The sequence below is a fragment of the Meriones unguiculatus genome, chromosome 14 (assembly GCF_030254825.1).
Source record: "Meriones unguiculatus strain TT.TT164.6M chromosome 14, Bangor_MerUng_6.1, whole genome shotgun sequence".
Taxonomy (NCBI): Eukaryota; Metazoa; Chordata; class Mammalia; order Rodentia; family Muridae; genus Meriones; species Meriones unguiculatus.
Genome location: NC_083361.1, coordinates 7161589 through 7177373, shown reverse-complemented (window position 1 = coordinate 7177373; position 15785 = coordinate 7161589). Strand labels below are relative to the sequence as shown.

At 49.2% G+C, this 15785-nt stretch overlaps 1 protein-coding gene across 1 annotated transcript in view; it reads left to right on the top strand.

Annotated features, from left to right (window-relative positions):
- Positions 1-15785, top strand: part of Gpatch1 (G-patch domain containing 1) — a 40181-nt gene that overhangs the window by 13745 nt on the left and 10651 nt on the right. Inside the window, exons 8-15 of the mRNA XM_021641975.2 lie at positions 889-1036; positions 3657-3736; positions 5813-6017; positions 8012-8308; positions 8647-8825; positions 10637-10764; positions 12439-12575; positions 12844-13025. Of these exons, the coding sequence (XP_021497650.1) occupies positions 889-1036; positions 3657-3736; positions 5813-6017; positions 8012-8308; positions 8647-8825; positions 10637-10764; positions 12439-12575; positions 12844-13025 (1356 nt within the window). The remainder of the gene's footprint in view (positions 1-888; positions 1037-3656; positions 3737-5812; positions 6018-8011; positions 8309-8646; positions 8826-10636; positions 10765-12438; positions 12576-12843; positions 13026-15785) is intronic.

The window sequence follows — 15785 nt, the reverse complement described above, 5'->3', positions numbered from 1 at the left end:
GCCTAGTTCTTCGTGGAGACCAGCTGGAGGACTGTTTTCCCACCCCGGTGGGGCCAAGCAGAGAAGCACCTTTCCGATGCTCCAATTTAGTCTAACTGCACCCTGGGCCCCGCAAGGCAGTCCAGCAGATAAACAGCGCTTAGCTCTGAGCTGAAGCCCCTCTTGCTATCACACAGCCCGGGGCAGGAGCACCGGGTCATTTTCACCTGGAGGTTTCTGTGCTTCTGGAAAGATGGGGAGCTTTCAGTTGCACGCCTTCTCAGGTGGATTCACAGCTCCTTAAAAAGAGAGTAGGCCAGTGTGGTGCTACGCTGCTGTAATTGCTGCGCTTGGGAGGCAGGGGCAGGTGTATCTCTGTGAGTTCCAGGCCAGCCTGGACTGCATTAACAAGCTCCAGGCCAGTCAGGGCTGCATAGTGAGATATTATCTCAAAACAGACAAAACAAGGTTGTTTACTTTGTTTCATTGCCTTTTCTCTCTTTGCATGCCTTTCCTATTCTTTCAACACAAAAATAAACTTATTGCAGGCTGTTTCCCATAGTCTTCAGACCTTGGCCATGCCGACCAGAGAGACAGACGCATCTGCCCTTCTCCTGTCAGACTCCTGCTTCTGTCTGTTCAGCGCCGGGTGGTGCTCTTCCCGTCTCTGCCCATGCCTGCGTTGCCGGCTGCTGGGGCTGGGGCACGTGCCCGTGCTGGAGTGTGGCCTGCACCTGTGGTCACTGCTTTCCAGCAGGCCAGAGGCTCTCCTAACCCGGGGTCCCCGTTGGCTTCTCAGCCCTCTGCAGGTGCTCACGTGACTGTGGGGCCCTCTCAGCGCAGTGCAGCCCTGCCATGCAGACAGACCCCAGCGCCCGAGAGCGCTGCTTGAAACCTTGCTTTTTGCAGGCTTTCGGTGTAGGTGCCCTAGAGGAGGAAGATGACGACATCTACGCCACAGAAACCCTATCCAAGTACGACACTGTGTTGAAGGACGAGGAGCCTGGAGATGGCCTCTATGGCTGGACAGCCCCCAAGCAATACAAAAACCAGAAAGGTAATCCCTGGCAGCCCGGGCGGCTGTACTGGTCGTCAGGCTCCGGGGAAGGAGGAGGTGGAGGGTCTGGTACTGGAGCACCGGACTGTGTAGTTATCAGACAAGCAAACTGCAGCTTCGAGACGGCTCAGTGGTTAGGGGCCCTGGCTGCTCTGCCAGGACCTGGGTTTGGTTCCCAACACCCAGATGGTGGCTCACAGCCACCCGTAACTCCAGTTCCAGGGGACCTGATGCTCGCTCTCTTCATAGGCACCGGGCACACACATGGTGCATATACATACATTTAGACAAAACACTGATTCGCCTCAAATAAAAATGAATGACTTAAAGGAATATGCAGGCTGAGAAACATCAGAAGCTGACGCAGTGGCTCATTCTTCTCGTTCTAGCACATGGAAAGCTGAGGCAGGAGGCTTGCCGTGAGTTTGAGGCTAGCCTGGGTTATGCAGTGAAGGCTTAGCAGCCCTGCAGGATATAGGATTGAAGAAAGACGTGAGGTGCGAGCCACGGTTAAAGCCAGCCGTGAAGGTGGGGATGAGGGCGCCGGAGAGGCCTGGGGCCAGGAAGGAATGAATACGTGGCCTGGTGCCACGGTGTGGTCAGACAGCAGTGAGGACTAGGAGTTCAGGGAACTGGTCGCTAGACTCAGCCAACGTAAACAGCCGCTCAGAAAGCCAGGTTTGGGGACAAGTGACAAGGCCAACAGTCTTTAGCACAACAGAGCTTGGCTTAACCTGTGTCCCCTTGAGGCCTCATGGGCTTTTTTTTTTTTTTTCTTCTTCTCTTTTTTCTAGTTAAGGTCTAACTATGTAGCCCAGGCTGGTCCCAAAGTTGTACTCTTCCTGTCTCCATCTTCCAGGTGCTGGAATTATAGATGTGATTATTAGAATTATTGCCGTCTCTCAATACACCTTAAATCTCAGCCAGAGTCTGTGGTGGTTCTGGTCCCGTGGTTAATCTGGCATCCAGTTTGGCTTTCTAGAAGTGGTACAGGGAACTAGACACAAGAATTGGGAGTGTCTGATACAGACTCAGTCACAGTGCCCTAGACTCCGCCCAGTCCCCTCCCCTTCCCACACCCAAAGACATATGATTTATAAATTTGAATGCCAGCACTCCGGGAGGCTGAGGCAAGTGGATCTCTGTGAGTTCAAGGCCAGCTTTGTCTACAAATCGAGTCCAGGACAGCTAATGCTGCACAGAGAAATCCTGTCTCAAAACACAAAAACAAACAAAAAATTGTGTTACTGTACTGTATTAATAGTTGTGCGCTGATTTTTTTCACTCCATAGCTAATGTATCGGTACCATCGACAATGCTCCATGTTGATTATATAATAATGTAAAGTAATTACTGACTGGGCATACTCTAGAATCTGATGGGAGAGTAAACTGACAAGATTTATCTTAGTTATATCAGTAATTCATTTCAATCAGCATAACTGCCCGCTTTACAGCGGCTGGTAGTTTGCTTTCCGAGGCGAATCTTTCACTCTTCCTGAATAGAGCACCTTGACTACTGCTGTTGGGCGCTGCAGGAAGCCTGGGCCGAGCCTTCCAGTGCTGTGATGGTAACGCCTCTCCCAGGACCACAAAGCCTGCAGTTCTGACCCTGAGTTTGGGGCTGTTTTGTCTCTTTCTAAACTTTATCTATTTATTTATTTATTTTGGTTTTCCGAGAGTTTCTCTGTGTAGCCTTAGCTGTCCTGGAACTCACTCTGTAGACCAGGCTGGCCTCGAATGCAGAGACCCACCTGCCTCTGCCTCCTGAGTGCTGGGATCACAGGTGTGCGCCACCATGCTCAGCTAGTCTCTTTTTTTTTTTTTAAATTTGTACATAATTCACTGCACGTACTCGTGTTCTTTTCGTTTCACCCAATCTCTGCAGTTGACTTTCAGATTTTTCTTTCTTCCAGCAATTAATGAGGTTGAAACGAATCTTATGAATCTCTGCAGAAAGTCTTCTTGCAAATCACAGGGTTGCATGTGCAGCTAGCTAGTGGACCACCCCCTTGCTCAAGTCGGAGGGCGTGGGTCACTCCATTTCCTCACTTTGTGGTCTTTATCTGTCTACTGTTAGCCTTTTGTTTGCAGCAGCACCCTGTCCTAGGGTGAGGTCACAGCTGACCTGGTTGTGTTGCCCGGGAGCCTTATTTGGCCTGTTGCTAAGGAAACTGGGAATGTCCTTTGCTGTTGGGAGTTTTCTTTTGACGGCTTTTCCTGAGAACTTTCACTCCACAGCGCTCCCAATCTTTGGCGGGGAGGGAGGGAATACCCCTTGCTTTCAGAGGTGTCAGGCTCCCATCCTTGGACTCCTAGCGAGGCAACACATCGCGGTGCCTGTGCAGACGCCGTCCTTCCGAGACCCCTGCTTTGAAGACAGTGCTGGGTGCTTGTCCTGGGAAGGCAGAGGCTGCTGTCTGGGCGCCTGGTAACAGAGGGCAGTTTGGGCTGAGCCCCACTGTGTCAACAAAAGTATGAGGGCTTGAATGCGATTCTGTCCCTTCATGCTCCTCCCAGTGAGCTCACCCAGGGTGCAGTGTGTGTTCTGGAGGATAGGAAGTCTTTTGTTTCACTAATCACCTCAACTTCTGGAATTAATCAATGGTGTCATTTTGTAGAACCAGAGAGAGATCTTCGATATGTTGGCAAAATTTTGGAAGGATTTTCCTTGGCTTCTAAACCTTTATCGTCAAAGAAAGTAAGAAAATCTTTACATTAAAATTATTTTCCTGGTCTGGTGCCTATAGTGTTTATTTTAATATTTATACATTCTTTATTTTAATATTTTAAATATTTTTAATATTAAGTAGTTAATTGAGCTATAGCAATGTACTTATAAAAATTTGCTATTTCTTATGCACATTCTTCTGTTAAAATTTTTTAGAAGAAATCTGTGTGTGATGGTATAGATCTGTAATCCCAGCTCTTGGGAAACTGAGGCAGGAGAATCATATTCTGAGCCAGCCCTGGAAGATGAAGATTAAGATCTTGTTTCAAAAGCCGGGGGGGGGGGGGATTTCACACAGCTCAGGCAGTAAAGTCCTCAAGACATGAGGTCAGTTCCCAAACCCATGTCAACAAAGTAGGCAGATCCCCTGAGTGTGAAGCCAGCCTGGTCCACAGAGCTGACTTTTAGGACAGCCTGAGCTACATAGTGAAATTCTCTTTCCAAAATGTCTAATGCTTAGGCTGGGTTTGTAGCTCAGTAATGGAGACTGTGTTCAGTGTATGCAAAGTCCGTTACCCCCAATAAGCAACAGAACCCCACTTGCCTTTTAATTATTCTGTTCCGCAGCCATTAATGTCTTCAGAATCTTAATCTCAGTTTTGTCAACTTTTCTCTCCCTCCCCTCCCCGTCCCTTTTTCTCCCTCCCCCATCCTCTCTTTTTTGTTTTTTGTTTTTTCAAGACAGGGTTTTTTTGTGCAGCCTTGGCTGTCCTGGACTCTTTGTAGACCAGGCTGGCCTCAAACTCACAGAGATCTGCCCACCTCTGCCTCCCTGAGTGCTGGGATTAAAGGCCACCATGCTCGGCTCTCCCTGTCCTTTTATTTATTTATTTATTTAAGATTTATTTATTTATACAGTGTTCTGCCTGCATGTGTGCCTGTACACCAGAAGAGGGCACCAGATCTCATTATAGATGGTTGTGAGCCACCATGTGGTTGCTGGGAATTAAACTCAGGACCTTTGGAAGAACAGCCAGTGCTCTTAACCTCTGAGTCATCTCTCCAGTCCCTCCCTGTCCCTCTTATACTGAGCTTTGAACCTAAGACCTCATGTTTGTTAGGCAAACGCTTTACCACTGAGCTGCACCCTGGCCTGTCTTTGTTCTTCTGTTTTGTTGCTGGTGGTGGGAGGTTACTGAAGATGGATCCCAGGGTCTTGTGACTACTGTACAAATCCCATAACTGAGCCACATTCTCACTCCACTCAGTGTCTGAGTTAAAAAAAGACTTTGGGGGCTGGAGAGATGGCTCAGTGGTTAAGAGCACTGTCGGTTCTTCCAAAGGACCCAGGTTCAATTCCCAGCACCCACATGGCAGCTCACAACTGTCTGTACCTCCAGTTCCAGGTGATCTGACATCCTCACACCAATGCACATAAAATAAAGTTAAATAAATTATATTAAAAAAAAAAAGACTTTGAATTAAGAAGCAAAGTTGGGGTGGGAGGCAAGGCTTAGTGGTCAAGGGTATTCGCTGCTTAATCTTGAGGAGTGGCACCCACAAATACCTGTAACTCCAGCTCCAGGGGGTCCACAGCCTCATCTGGCCTCAGCAGGCACCTGCACACACGTGCACAGACACCCACGTTCACAAATAAAGTAAAAATAAAATTTAAAAAATGGAGGCCTGAAGTTTCACTTTGTACGTGACCCACAGCCCGCACATAGAATTTTGAGGAAGTTTTCAAACTACCTCGTTTCAGTTTTTGTCTGTCTGTTTTTTAACTGTCAAAGTTGACTCAAACCTTTGTAAATGTTTTGTCTACAGTGCACTGGGTCTGCCGGTGGGGCAGGGTGCCGTGCTCTGTCGTCCCACATTTAGTGTTCTCGTCATGGGAATGTACACGTCAGCAGTGGTGACGTCAGCAGTGGTGACGTCCGCAGTGTGAGGGCGTTGGGACGGTGGCCCCGGTGACCCCCGGGGGCCAGGCTCCCGCAGTGATTCCCAGGTGTCCCGGGACACCAAAATCCTGGTTTTCTGTATGGAGCGTGTGTGTGACCTTGCAGCCCGGACGTCCTGACTTTGATCTCGTCTGCTTCCATTGAGGTTTATCCGCCCCCTCAGCTGCCCAGAGACTACCGGCCCGTGCACTACTTCAGGCCTGTGGTGGCCGCGACGTCCGAGAATGCTCGCCTACTTCAGGTGCTGTCGGAGTCATCTGGGAAAGCCAGCCAAGACGTGGGGACGCACAGCAGGCATCAGCTCAACGCCGCCAAGCGGGGGGAGTTGCTCGGAGAGGGGCCCGCTCAAGGTGCGTGTTTACCGTAGCCTTACTCAGAGGGTGCTGTGCACCCCACTGGCGGTCTTCCGATGCACGCTGTGTTCTCAAGCCGTAGGAGCCGCCTCACGTACTGTAAGCAGCAAGTGAGAGCGTTCCCAGACTTTGTTATTATTGCTCAGTGGACTGCTCTTTCTGCTGCCCTCTCCTCTCTTTGAAGGTCTCATGTAGCTCAAGATGTGGCCTTAAATTCGCATTGTAGCCAAGGCTGGTTTTGAACTCCTGGCCCCGCTGCCTCCGCCACATAAGTGCCGCGACGGCAGGAGTGTGCCACTCAGGTTATTTGTTTTATGAAAATTCACTAGCCGGGTGTTGGTGGCTTTGAATCCCAGCACTTGGGAGGCAGACAGGTGAATGTCTGTGGGGAAGCCTGGTCTACAAATCGAGTTCCAGGACACCCAGGGCTACGAGAGAAACTCAGTCTCCAAAAAAAAAAAAATTTTATATATGTTCATGTATATATATGTACATTCATACTGATGTGTGTAGAGGCCAGAAAAGGGTGTTGGATCCCCTGGAGCTAAAGCTATAGGTAGTTTGAAGCATCTGCTAAGCCGTCTCTCCATCCCACTTATTAGCATTGCTGTTGTTGTTATTTTGGTTTTTCGAGACAGGCTCTCTCTGTGTAGCCTTGGCTGCCCTGGACTTGCTTTGTAGACCAGGCTGTCCTTGAACTCACAGAGATCTGCCTCTGCCTCCCTGAGTGCTGGGATTACAGGCGTGTGCCATTGCGTCTGGCTTATTATTTTTTTTATTATTATCTATCTATCTACTGTCTATCTATCTACTATCTATCCACTGTCTATCTATCTGTCTATATCTATCTATCTATCTATCTATCTATCTATCTATCTATCCACTGTCTGTCTGTCTGTCTGTCTGTCTGTCTCTCTCTCTCTATCTGCGAGAAGTGTTCTCTTTACACAGTCCTGGCTGTCCTGTGTACGCCAGGCTTAAACTCCTAGAGATCCTCCTGCCTCTGCCTTTCAAGTGCTAGGACTGAAAGGCTTGTGTCCCCGTGACTGGTCTCCCTCTTGTTTTTTGAGATGGTTCTCACCATGCAGACCCCACCAGCCCAGATTTGTTATTTTGTTCTGTTAGCCTCCTGAGTGCTGGCCTTATAGGCATGCGGTGCCACACACATGGCACCTTCATGATCCTAACAATGCTCCGTGACGCTTTGTGTGTGTGTGTACCTGTCTGAGCCACAGTGCCTGAACAGAAGTCAGGGGACAAGTTCGTTAGTTTGCTTTTTGAGACAAGATCTTAGTCTATAGCCCAGGCTAGCTCATTCTAATCCTGCCTGTTTGTTTGTTTGTAAATAGCAAGAGGCAGTTTTCTCCTTCCACCATGTGGGACCTACGGATTGAACTCAGAGCATCAGGCTTGGTGGCAGCTGCCGCTGCTCACTGAGCCATCTGATTAGCCTTTTAATTTTATCTATTTGTTTTGGAGACAAGACCTTATTCGGTAACCCAGGCTGGCCATGAACTCATGTTAATCCTGCCTCAGCCTCCCAGATACCGGAATGGCAGGCATGAGCCGTGGCTATTCTTCAGTGGTCCTCTGATACTGCTCTTTGGCCTCCCGCCTTTCCTATTCAGTAGGGACAGGAAGCCCTTACCTGCATGGTCCCCAGACCGTGGCCACTGCCCACTGTGGAGCTGACGCCCAGTGAGCTTATGTGATACAAGTGCTCAGTGGGAGGACGGTGGGAGAAGGAGCACAGCCACCTGTGGTTCAGAGGCGTCAGTCATCCTGGGCGTGGAGCGCAGGGCTTTACATATTCTCGGCATTTGCTGTACCTCGGAGTTGTACCCATCCTTTGTCAACTACCTCATGGTTCATACAGATATTGATGAAACAATAACACACCACTCATCCCTCACTGTATCTGTTCGTAATAGTGAGTGTGCGTACAAAGAAGGTAAAGCTATTTTTCATCTCTTGTTACTGTTCTTATTTAGGGTCAGTTACTTCAGTGTTGGAGTTTCTGTCCGAAAAAGACAAGGAAAGAATTAAAGAAATGAAGCAGGCATCCGACCTGAAAGCAGCTCAGGCCAAGGCCCGGAGTCTGGCCCAGAGTGCTGCAAGCAGCAGGGCGCAGGCCTCTACGCCGGGCCCCGGGTACAGTTCATGGCACCTGGCCCTGGGCAGCGGGACGGCTGCCACGACAGCCAGCAACTTCAAGCCTTTTGCCAAAGATCCAGAAAAGCAGAGACGATACGAAGAGTTCTTAGCACACATGAAGAAGGGTCAGAAAGGTGGGTGCCAGCCTGGCGGGGGTGGGGGGAGCGGCAACCTCTCTGTGCTCCTGCAAGTTTAAACACCCCGGTTCCCAGTACCCATGCGGCAGCTCACACCCCCACTTCCGGGAGATCCACCGGACAAACATGCTTGTGGGCAGAACATTCACACGCATAAACCGGAACAAAAGGGGACTATCCCAGGCAGGAGGAGTCACACTGCCTGCAGGTGGCGCCCAGCGCCGACCATCTCCATAGATCAGAGGGTCCGCAGGGAGCGCAGGGATCCCATTGCTCGGTGGTGTCCACTCGACGCCGTCCCTCAAGCACCTTGTTCCGTGTTCCCTGTACCACAGATGCTCTGGAGCGGTGCCTGGACCCCAGCATGACCGAGTGGGAGCGAAGCCGGGAGCGGGAAGAGTTTGCCCGGGCGGCCCAGCTCTATGTGTCCTCCAACTCCACCCTGTCCTCCAGGTTCACTCACGCCAAGGAGGAGGACGACTCAGACCAGGTTGAGGTTCCCCGGGACCAGGAGGTGTGTGGCCACCGTGTGCCCATGTGGAGAACTTCCTGTGTTTCTGCAGTTGCAGGGGCTGAATTGAACCCAGGCTTTCACACATGCTTTGTGCATGGTCTAACCATCAGACTACAGGCTCTCCAGTCAATTTCATGTATTTGTTTATGTGTATGTGTGTATTTACGTGGATGTATGCACTGTGTGTTCAGGTACATGTATGTGTGCAAACGTGCGTATAGAAGTCAGAGGTCAACACTGAATATCTTTCTCAGTTACCCTGTAACTTATTTCATTTAGTTTTTTGAGACGAGGTCTTATATACGCAAGCTGGCCTGGAACTCCTGTTTTTCCCGCCTCAGCCTTCCAAGGGCTGGGATGAGCAATACATCTGCCTTCGCCTTACTTATCTGAGGCAGGGGCTCTCCCTGAGCTAGGGGCTCTCCCTGAGCTAGCGGCTCATTGCTTCAGGTGATGAGGAAGCGAGCTACAGGGACCCACCTGCCTCCTGTCCCCAGGGCTGGGCTTCTAGACACATGCTCTTGCCTTTCCCAGCCTTTCCATGCGTTCTGGGGGTCTGGGCTGAGGCCCTCGTGTTTTTGTGGCAAGCACTGCTGACGAGTCCTCCTAGTGATTGTAAAATTAAAGCCCACCACACACCTGAAGACTTTAAATCAACGAAAAGATCAAAACACACACAGCACAGTAGAATAAGGAACAGTTTGATGGTTAGCCCACAAGATACTTAAACAGTGTAGCAACCCGAACTCCTAGATAGCTTGAGACCAGTGTGTGTTTATCTGTGTATTTGTTTATTGATTGACGGATGGATGGTCATGCAAGGGAATGAAGTCTGGCATTTTAGGAAATATGTGTTTATTTTTATTTTATATACATGAGTGCTTTGCCTTCATGCAGTTCTGTATGCCAAATGTGTGCCTGGTACGCCCTCAGAGGCCAAAAGAAGGTGTTAAGAGTCCCTGGAACTAGAGCGACAGATGGCTGGGTCATCCCGGTGCTGGGCATCAAACCTAGGTCCTCTGGAAGAGCAGCCAGTGTGCTCTTAACTACTGAGCCATCTCTCCAGCTCCAACCTTTTTTTTTTATTACATGGTCATGCTCTACAGACCAGGCTAGCTTGGAACTCCCTGTGCAGGCAAGGATGCGTCATACTCGGAGAGATCCACCTGTCTTTGTCTCCTGGCATACATAAAAAAAATAATTTTAACTTATTTCTATAATTTACCTAGACTTGTCTATGTGTCTTATGAGTGTATTCCATGTCTGTGTGTGTGTGTGGGGGGGTGCTGGAAGAGGAAGGGGCTCACCGTCGCCAGCCTCCTGCTGAATTACGGGCATCGGGAGCCGCCTGACGTGGGTGCTGGGAATTGAATCTCTTCCACAGATCCTGTGGAAGAGCAGCGGGTGCTCTTAACACTGAGCGCCTCTCCAGCCGTGATTATATATTTTTAAGGTTTAATTTTACTGGCTCTTAAAATCCTCCAGCCTGTCACTGCACGCCTTTAATCCCAGCACTCGGGAAGCAGTGGCGGGCGGATCTAACAAGAGAAACCTTCATATACTTGTGTATTGACATGCGAGTATTTGCACGTGAATACAGATGTCCATGGAGTCGAGGGGGGGATCCAACCCTGGAGCTGGAGTGGCAGGCGGTTGTGAGCTCCTGGGCGTGGCTGTTGGGCATAGAATCCAGGTCCTTTTTGGTCCTCACTGCCGAGCCATCTGCAGCCTGAAGCCTGGTATTTTTAAAATGGACGCCTCATGAGGGCAGTTCCCTGACTACACCAGACAGAACGTCTGTGTCTTCCTAGAATGACGTCGGCGACAAGCAGTCAGCTGTGAAGGTGAAGATGTTTGGGAAGCTCACGCGAGACGTGTTTGAGTGGCACCCAGACAAGCTGCTGTGTAAGCGGTTTAATGTCCCTGACCCTTATCCAGGGTAAGCTGCGCCAGCCTGCCTTTCATCAGTGGAAACTGCGTCCACCCCACTAAAGCTCGCTTAAGAAAAAGAGGCTTCAGATTTCTTTTATGCGTTTTGCCTGCGTGTGTGTCTGTGTACCATGTGCGTGCCTGGTGCCCCTTAGGGGTCAGAAAGAGGGCACTGTTTTCCCTGGAACTGGAGTTCCAGATGGTTGTGAGCTACCGTGTGGGCGCTGGAACTGGATCGGGCTCCCCTTAACCACTGGGCCATCTCTGTAGCCCCCTTAAGGCTCAAGCTAGACTCTTGCCTTTCCCTTTTCTAGAGGAACTTAACTTCTATCTATTGGGAGATGCAGACTCTGCACGTTTACTTGATCGATTGAGTTTTTGTTCATGTGTATGTCACTCTGTAGGCTTATAGGAGGACTCAGGGTGCACCAAACAGCGTCAGATCCCTGGAGCTGAATTTACAGGCAGTTTACGAGCCACATGCCATGCTGGGGACGCAGCCCAGGTCCTCTGGAAGAGCAGTAAGCGCTCTTAACTGCTGAGCCAGCTCTCTAGCCACCCCTGCCCTTTTAATTTTGATTCAAGTGTCTGTGCGCCCGCCACGTATAATTTGACCATTTGTGGCCTCCTAATCATTTCTAAAATACAAATACAGGTAAACAGAGGGAATTCCAGGACAGCCAGGGCTACATACTGGAGCCGGTGTCAAACAGCAACCAAAAAATGGGTTTCTTTTCCCTTCCTGTGCGTTTGGGAGGATGCCGGAATCAAATGCAGGCCCTCACACACACTAGTCAAGCTCTCTGCCGCTGCCTCATGCCTTGTGTTTAAATCTCTATAAAATGTCAGAGATGACTCAGTGGTAAGAGCACTGGCTCCTCTTGCAGAGCATCAGGTTTGGTTCCCAGCACCCCTGCGGCGGCTCACAGCTGCCTGTAACTCCAGTTCCAGGGGATCTGATGCCTTCTTCTGACTTATAACCATAAAATGGATAAATCAGTTGCAAAACACAAGTTTAGCATCTTCTTGTTTGACCAAAAGCATTCCCAGAAAGCATATACTGTAGAATTACCTTGTCCAAGTCTGACGTGGTGGTGCATGCCTTTGGTCCCAGCACTGGGGAGGCAGAGGCAGACAGATCTTCATGAGTTCAAGGCCAGCCAGGTCTACAAAGCAAGTCCAGGACAAGCAGGGCTGTTACATAGAGAAACCCCGTCCAACCAACCAAACAAAAAGAATTACCTTGTCTAGAAAATGTAGTTATTTTTTTTGGCTGTGGAACTTTCCTTTATCATAAAGTCATTTTTGAAGTTAAACATTCTAGTCCTTATTCTTTTTATTTTTTTTTTTTTATTTTTTTTATTTTTTTAAAGACCCATCCCTACCTGGCCTTGCTGGAGGATCTTGCTAGAACTCTCAGTGATCCTCTACCTTTTTTGTACTGGGATTAAAGGTGTACATCACCAGGCCAGGCAGTCCCTTACTCCAAGAGAAAAAAAAAATAGAAAAAAGGCTTCAAGGGTTCTGAGGCCTTCCTAAACTACTTCAAGAAGTAAAAATGTCTTGAGACGCTGTGGGCCAGCTGGAGAGCTGATGATCGAAAGCAAGTCTCTTAGGAAGTGGGCTTCTCCCTAGCTGCTGTTACTAACAATCCATCTTTTTTTCCCTTTATTCCCTACCCCAGCTCAACTTTAGTTGGCTTACCCAGAGTGAAGCGGGATAAATACTCAGTCTTCAACTTCCTGACTCTCCCAGAGCCAAGCTCTCTGACCACAGCTCCAGAACCCAGTGAAAACGCCCCGCAGCAGCGGGGTTCAGACAGTGAGTACAGCTCCCTGGGACCCAGGTACTGACAGCTAGGTCTCAGCCCCTCTTCGGCTGTGAGATTAAGAATTGCTCGTACCTGTGTGTCGGCGCCTTGCAGAACAGGCCAGCTGTTTAACCTCTGAGCGTGGGTCTGTCTGCACCAGTCATATACGTAGTACTTTGGACACCCTGGTCCCTCCAGGGTGTACCCAGGCCCTGAGCAAATGAAAGGTCGTGAAGACTTTGCCTTCTGTTCACTAATTCGGCTGTTCCTGCCTTTCAGAATCCAGGAAACCATCTCGATGGGACACATCCAAACAGGAGAAGAAAGAGGATTCTATTAGTGAGTTTTTAAGTCAGGCAAGATCAAAAGCTGGACCACCGAGACAAGACTCCTTAGGAAACAAGGAGGAACAGGCCCCTGAGCCCCGGCCGGAGCCACGCCCAGAGCCACGCCCAGACAAGGTAGGGAGACTGCTGCTGTCTGGTGGATGCCTGTCTCAGGCCCGTGTTTGTGGGATGTGTTCTCAGTAGCAGTTAGCAGCGTGGTAAGAAGTTGAGGCTCCGTGGGCCAAAAAGCCCCTGCTGCTTCTGCATTCTGCAGCCAGTGTGGAGACCATCGGCAGGTGTGCGAATAACCGAGGATGCCCGTTTTCCAGAACAGCTTTGCCTGCGGAAGCCAACAGCAGCTAGATTGGCCCTCAGGCTGTACCTGGCTGGTGCCCGTTAGACCCACAGCAGTCATAGCTCCAACCATATGAGAAAAGCCGACCTGCCTCTGTCTACTCGCTTAGTGTAAACCATTGAAACCAAACCCTGCCTGTTCACAGGAGAAGACAACTTTCCAGTGAGAAGTGTTCATTCTCTTGTTTCATTGCCTTGGCAGTTTGCACATATGTAAGTCAGAGGACAACCTGTGAGAGTGGGTTCTCTCCTTCCACCGTGTGGGGCATGGGGATTGAACTCAGGTCTTCAGGCTGCGCAGCAAGCACCTTGGCCCTCTGTACCATCTCCCTAGCCTGTTTTGCCCTTTTGAGATAAGACTGTGTAGACAGGCTGGCCCTGAACTCTTCATTTTCCTGCCTCAGTTTCCCAGTGCTGGGATGACAGGCATGTGACCACCATGCCCAGCTCAGCCTTTTTACTTTTAACATGTCATATCAGTATCATCACATTTAAAGTGAGTTTCTTTTAAATAGCATGCTCTTGGGCGCTATTTAAAATGTTTTTAGTAATCTTACATTTTGAGTATTTGCATTAACATAATTATTGACATTTCTAGATTCGGCTGACCATTTATCATATGAATATTTCTTTTCCTTTTTCCATATTCACTCTTGGTTTTGAAGGCAAGTCTTATGTAGCACAGGCTAGCCTCCAACTCCTTATGTAGACAAGACATGCTCTGAATTTCTGATCCTCCTGCCTCACCTCCTGACTTCTTAAATTCCGAGTGAGGGCCACCATACCTGGCCTGTGTTCTCTCTCTCTCTCTCTCTTTGGTTTTTCAAGACAGAGTTTCTCTGTGTAGTTCTGGCTGTCCTGGAACTCACTTTGTAGATCAGACTGGCCTTGAATTCACAGAAATCCGCCTGCCTCTGAGTGCTGGGATCAAATGTGTGTGCCACCACGCCTGACTTCTTTTTTTTTTTAATAATTTAATTTTGTTATATGTGCATATATTTTATTATATGTGTATTAGTGTGAAGGAATACTCTTGGAATTGGTGTTACAGACAGTTGTGAGCTGCCATGTGGGTGCTCAGAATTGGACTCCGGTCCTTTGGAGGAGCAGACAGTGCTCTTAACCTCTAAGCTATCTCCCAAGCCCTCCCCCCCCTTTTTTAAATTTATTCTTATTTTATGTGCATTGGTATTTTGCTTGCATGTGTGTCTGTGTGAGGGAGGGTGTCAGATCTTGGAGTTGCGAGCTGTCATATGGGTGCTGGGAATTGAACCTGGGTCCTCAGGAAGAGCTTCAGTGCTCTTAACCGCTGAGCTATCCTTCCAGCTCCCTGTGTTCAGTCTCTTTTCCTGTTCTTTTTCCTCTCCTGACTTCTGAATTACTTGAGTAATATTAGAATGCTACTTGAATTTACCTATTTGTTATTATTAATTTTATTTATGTATGTTCATGTGTGCGCATGCTCCATGTGCGCTGGTAGCCATGGAGCTGAGGAGGGCCGTCAGCTCTCCTCGAGCTGGGGTATAGGCAGTTGTGAGCTGCCCTGTGGTGCTGGGAACTGAACTCGGGTCTGCTGCACAGCCACGCGCTCTCACCACTGAGCTCTCTCCTGCCCTTAAGGTATTGTTTTAAAACTCCGTCTTAGAGTTTAAGGAAGAAAAATATGTTTTTCTTTGGTTTTTGAGACAGGGTGTCTCTGTATAGGCCTGGCTGTCCTGGAAATTGCTCTGTAGACCAGGCTGGCCTCGAACTCAGAGATGCACCTCCCTGGGCCTCCCAAGTGCTGGGGCTAAAGGCGTGCACCACCATTGCCTGGCTTTCTTAGAGTATTTCTTAGCATTCGCTCTGTGGAGTATATAGTACATGCTGTCAGAGTCTTCTGAGATTTGCTTCACCATCAGGTACGGGAACTTTCAGCCCCACAGTTGCCTTCTTTTATGTTGTACTGTGTTTTCCATGTACACACACACAGCTACCCCGTGATGTCACGTTTGCTCTGAACTGTTACACATGTTTAAACAGTGGAGAGATTACTCATTGTGCTGTCATTGTACATCATCAGCCATTCACTGCTTCTGATGTTCCGTCTCCGTCCCCGAGGTCCCCCGTCTCCCTCCCTGCTCCTCCTGAGGAACCTCCCAAGGATGCAGATCTGACAGTTTACCCCCTTTCCTTTTCTCACCTCAGAATGGCCGATATTTTGTCTTCATTTCTGAGGGTTGTTTGTTTGTTCTTGTTAGCTGCACAGTTCGGGTTGAAAATATTTGGGCGGCTGGGGCTGCAGCTCCTCAGCTAATTTTGCAGAGCCGGCATTGAGCCCAGAGCCTCATACATGCTCACCGTGCACCCTGCACTGAGCTACGTTCACACGCTTTTCTGCTCCTTTCATTAGCTCCTTTTGCACTGATGTGAGAATAGCAATACGCAGAAGAAGTCTTCTTTCTCTGGACTCACAGTTTCAGATGGGTCAGCCTGTGGTCACCTGCCTCTGTGTCTCTGCCTCTGAGCGCCGCGATGTGCAGTGGGAGCTGGTGGCACAGG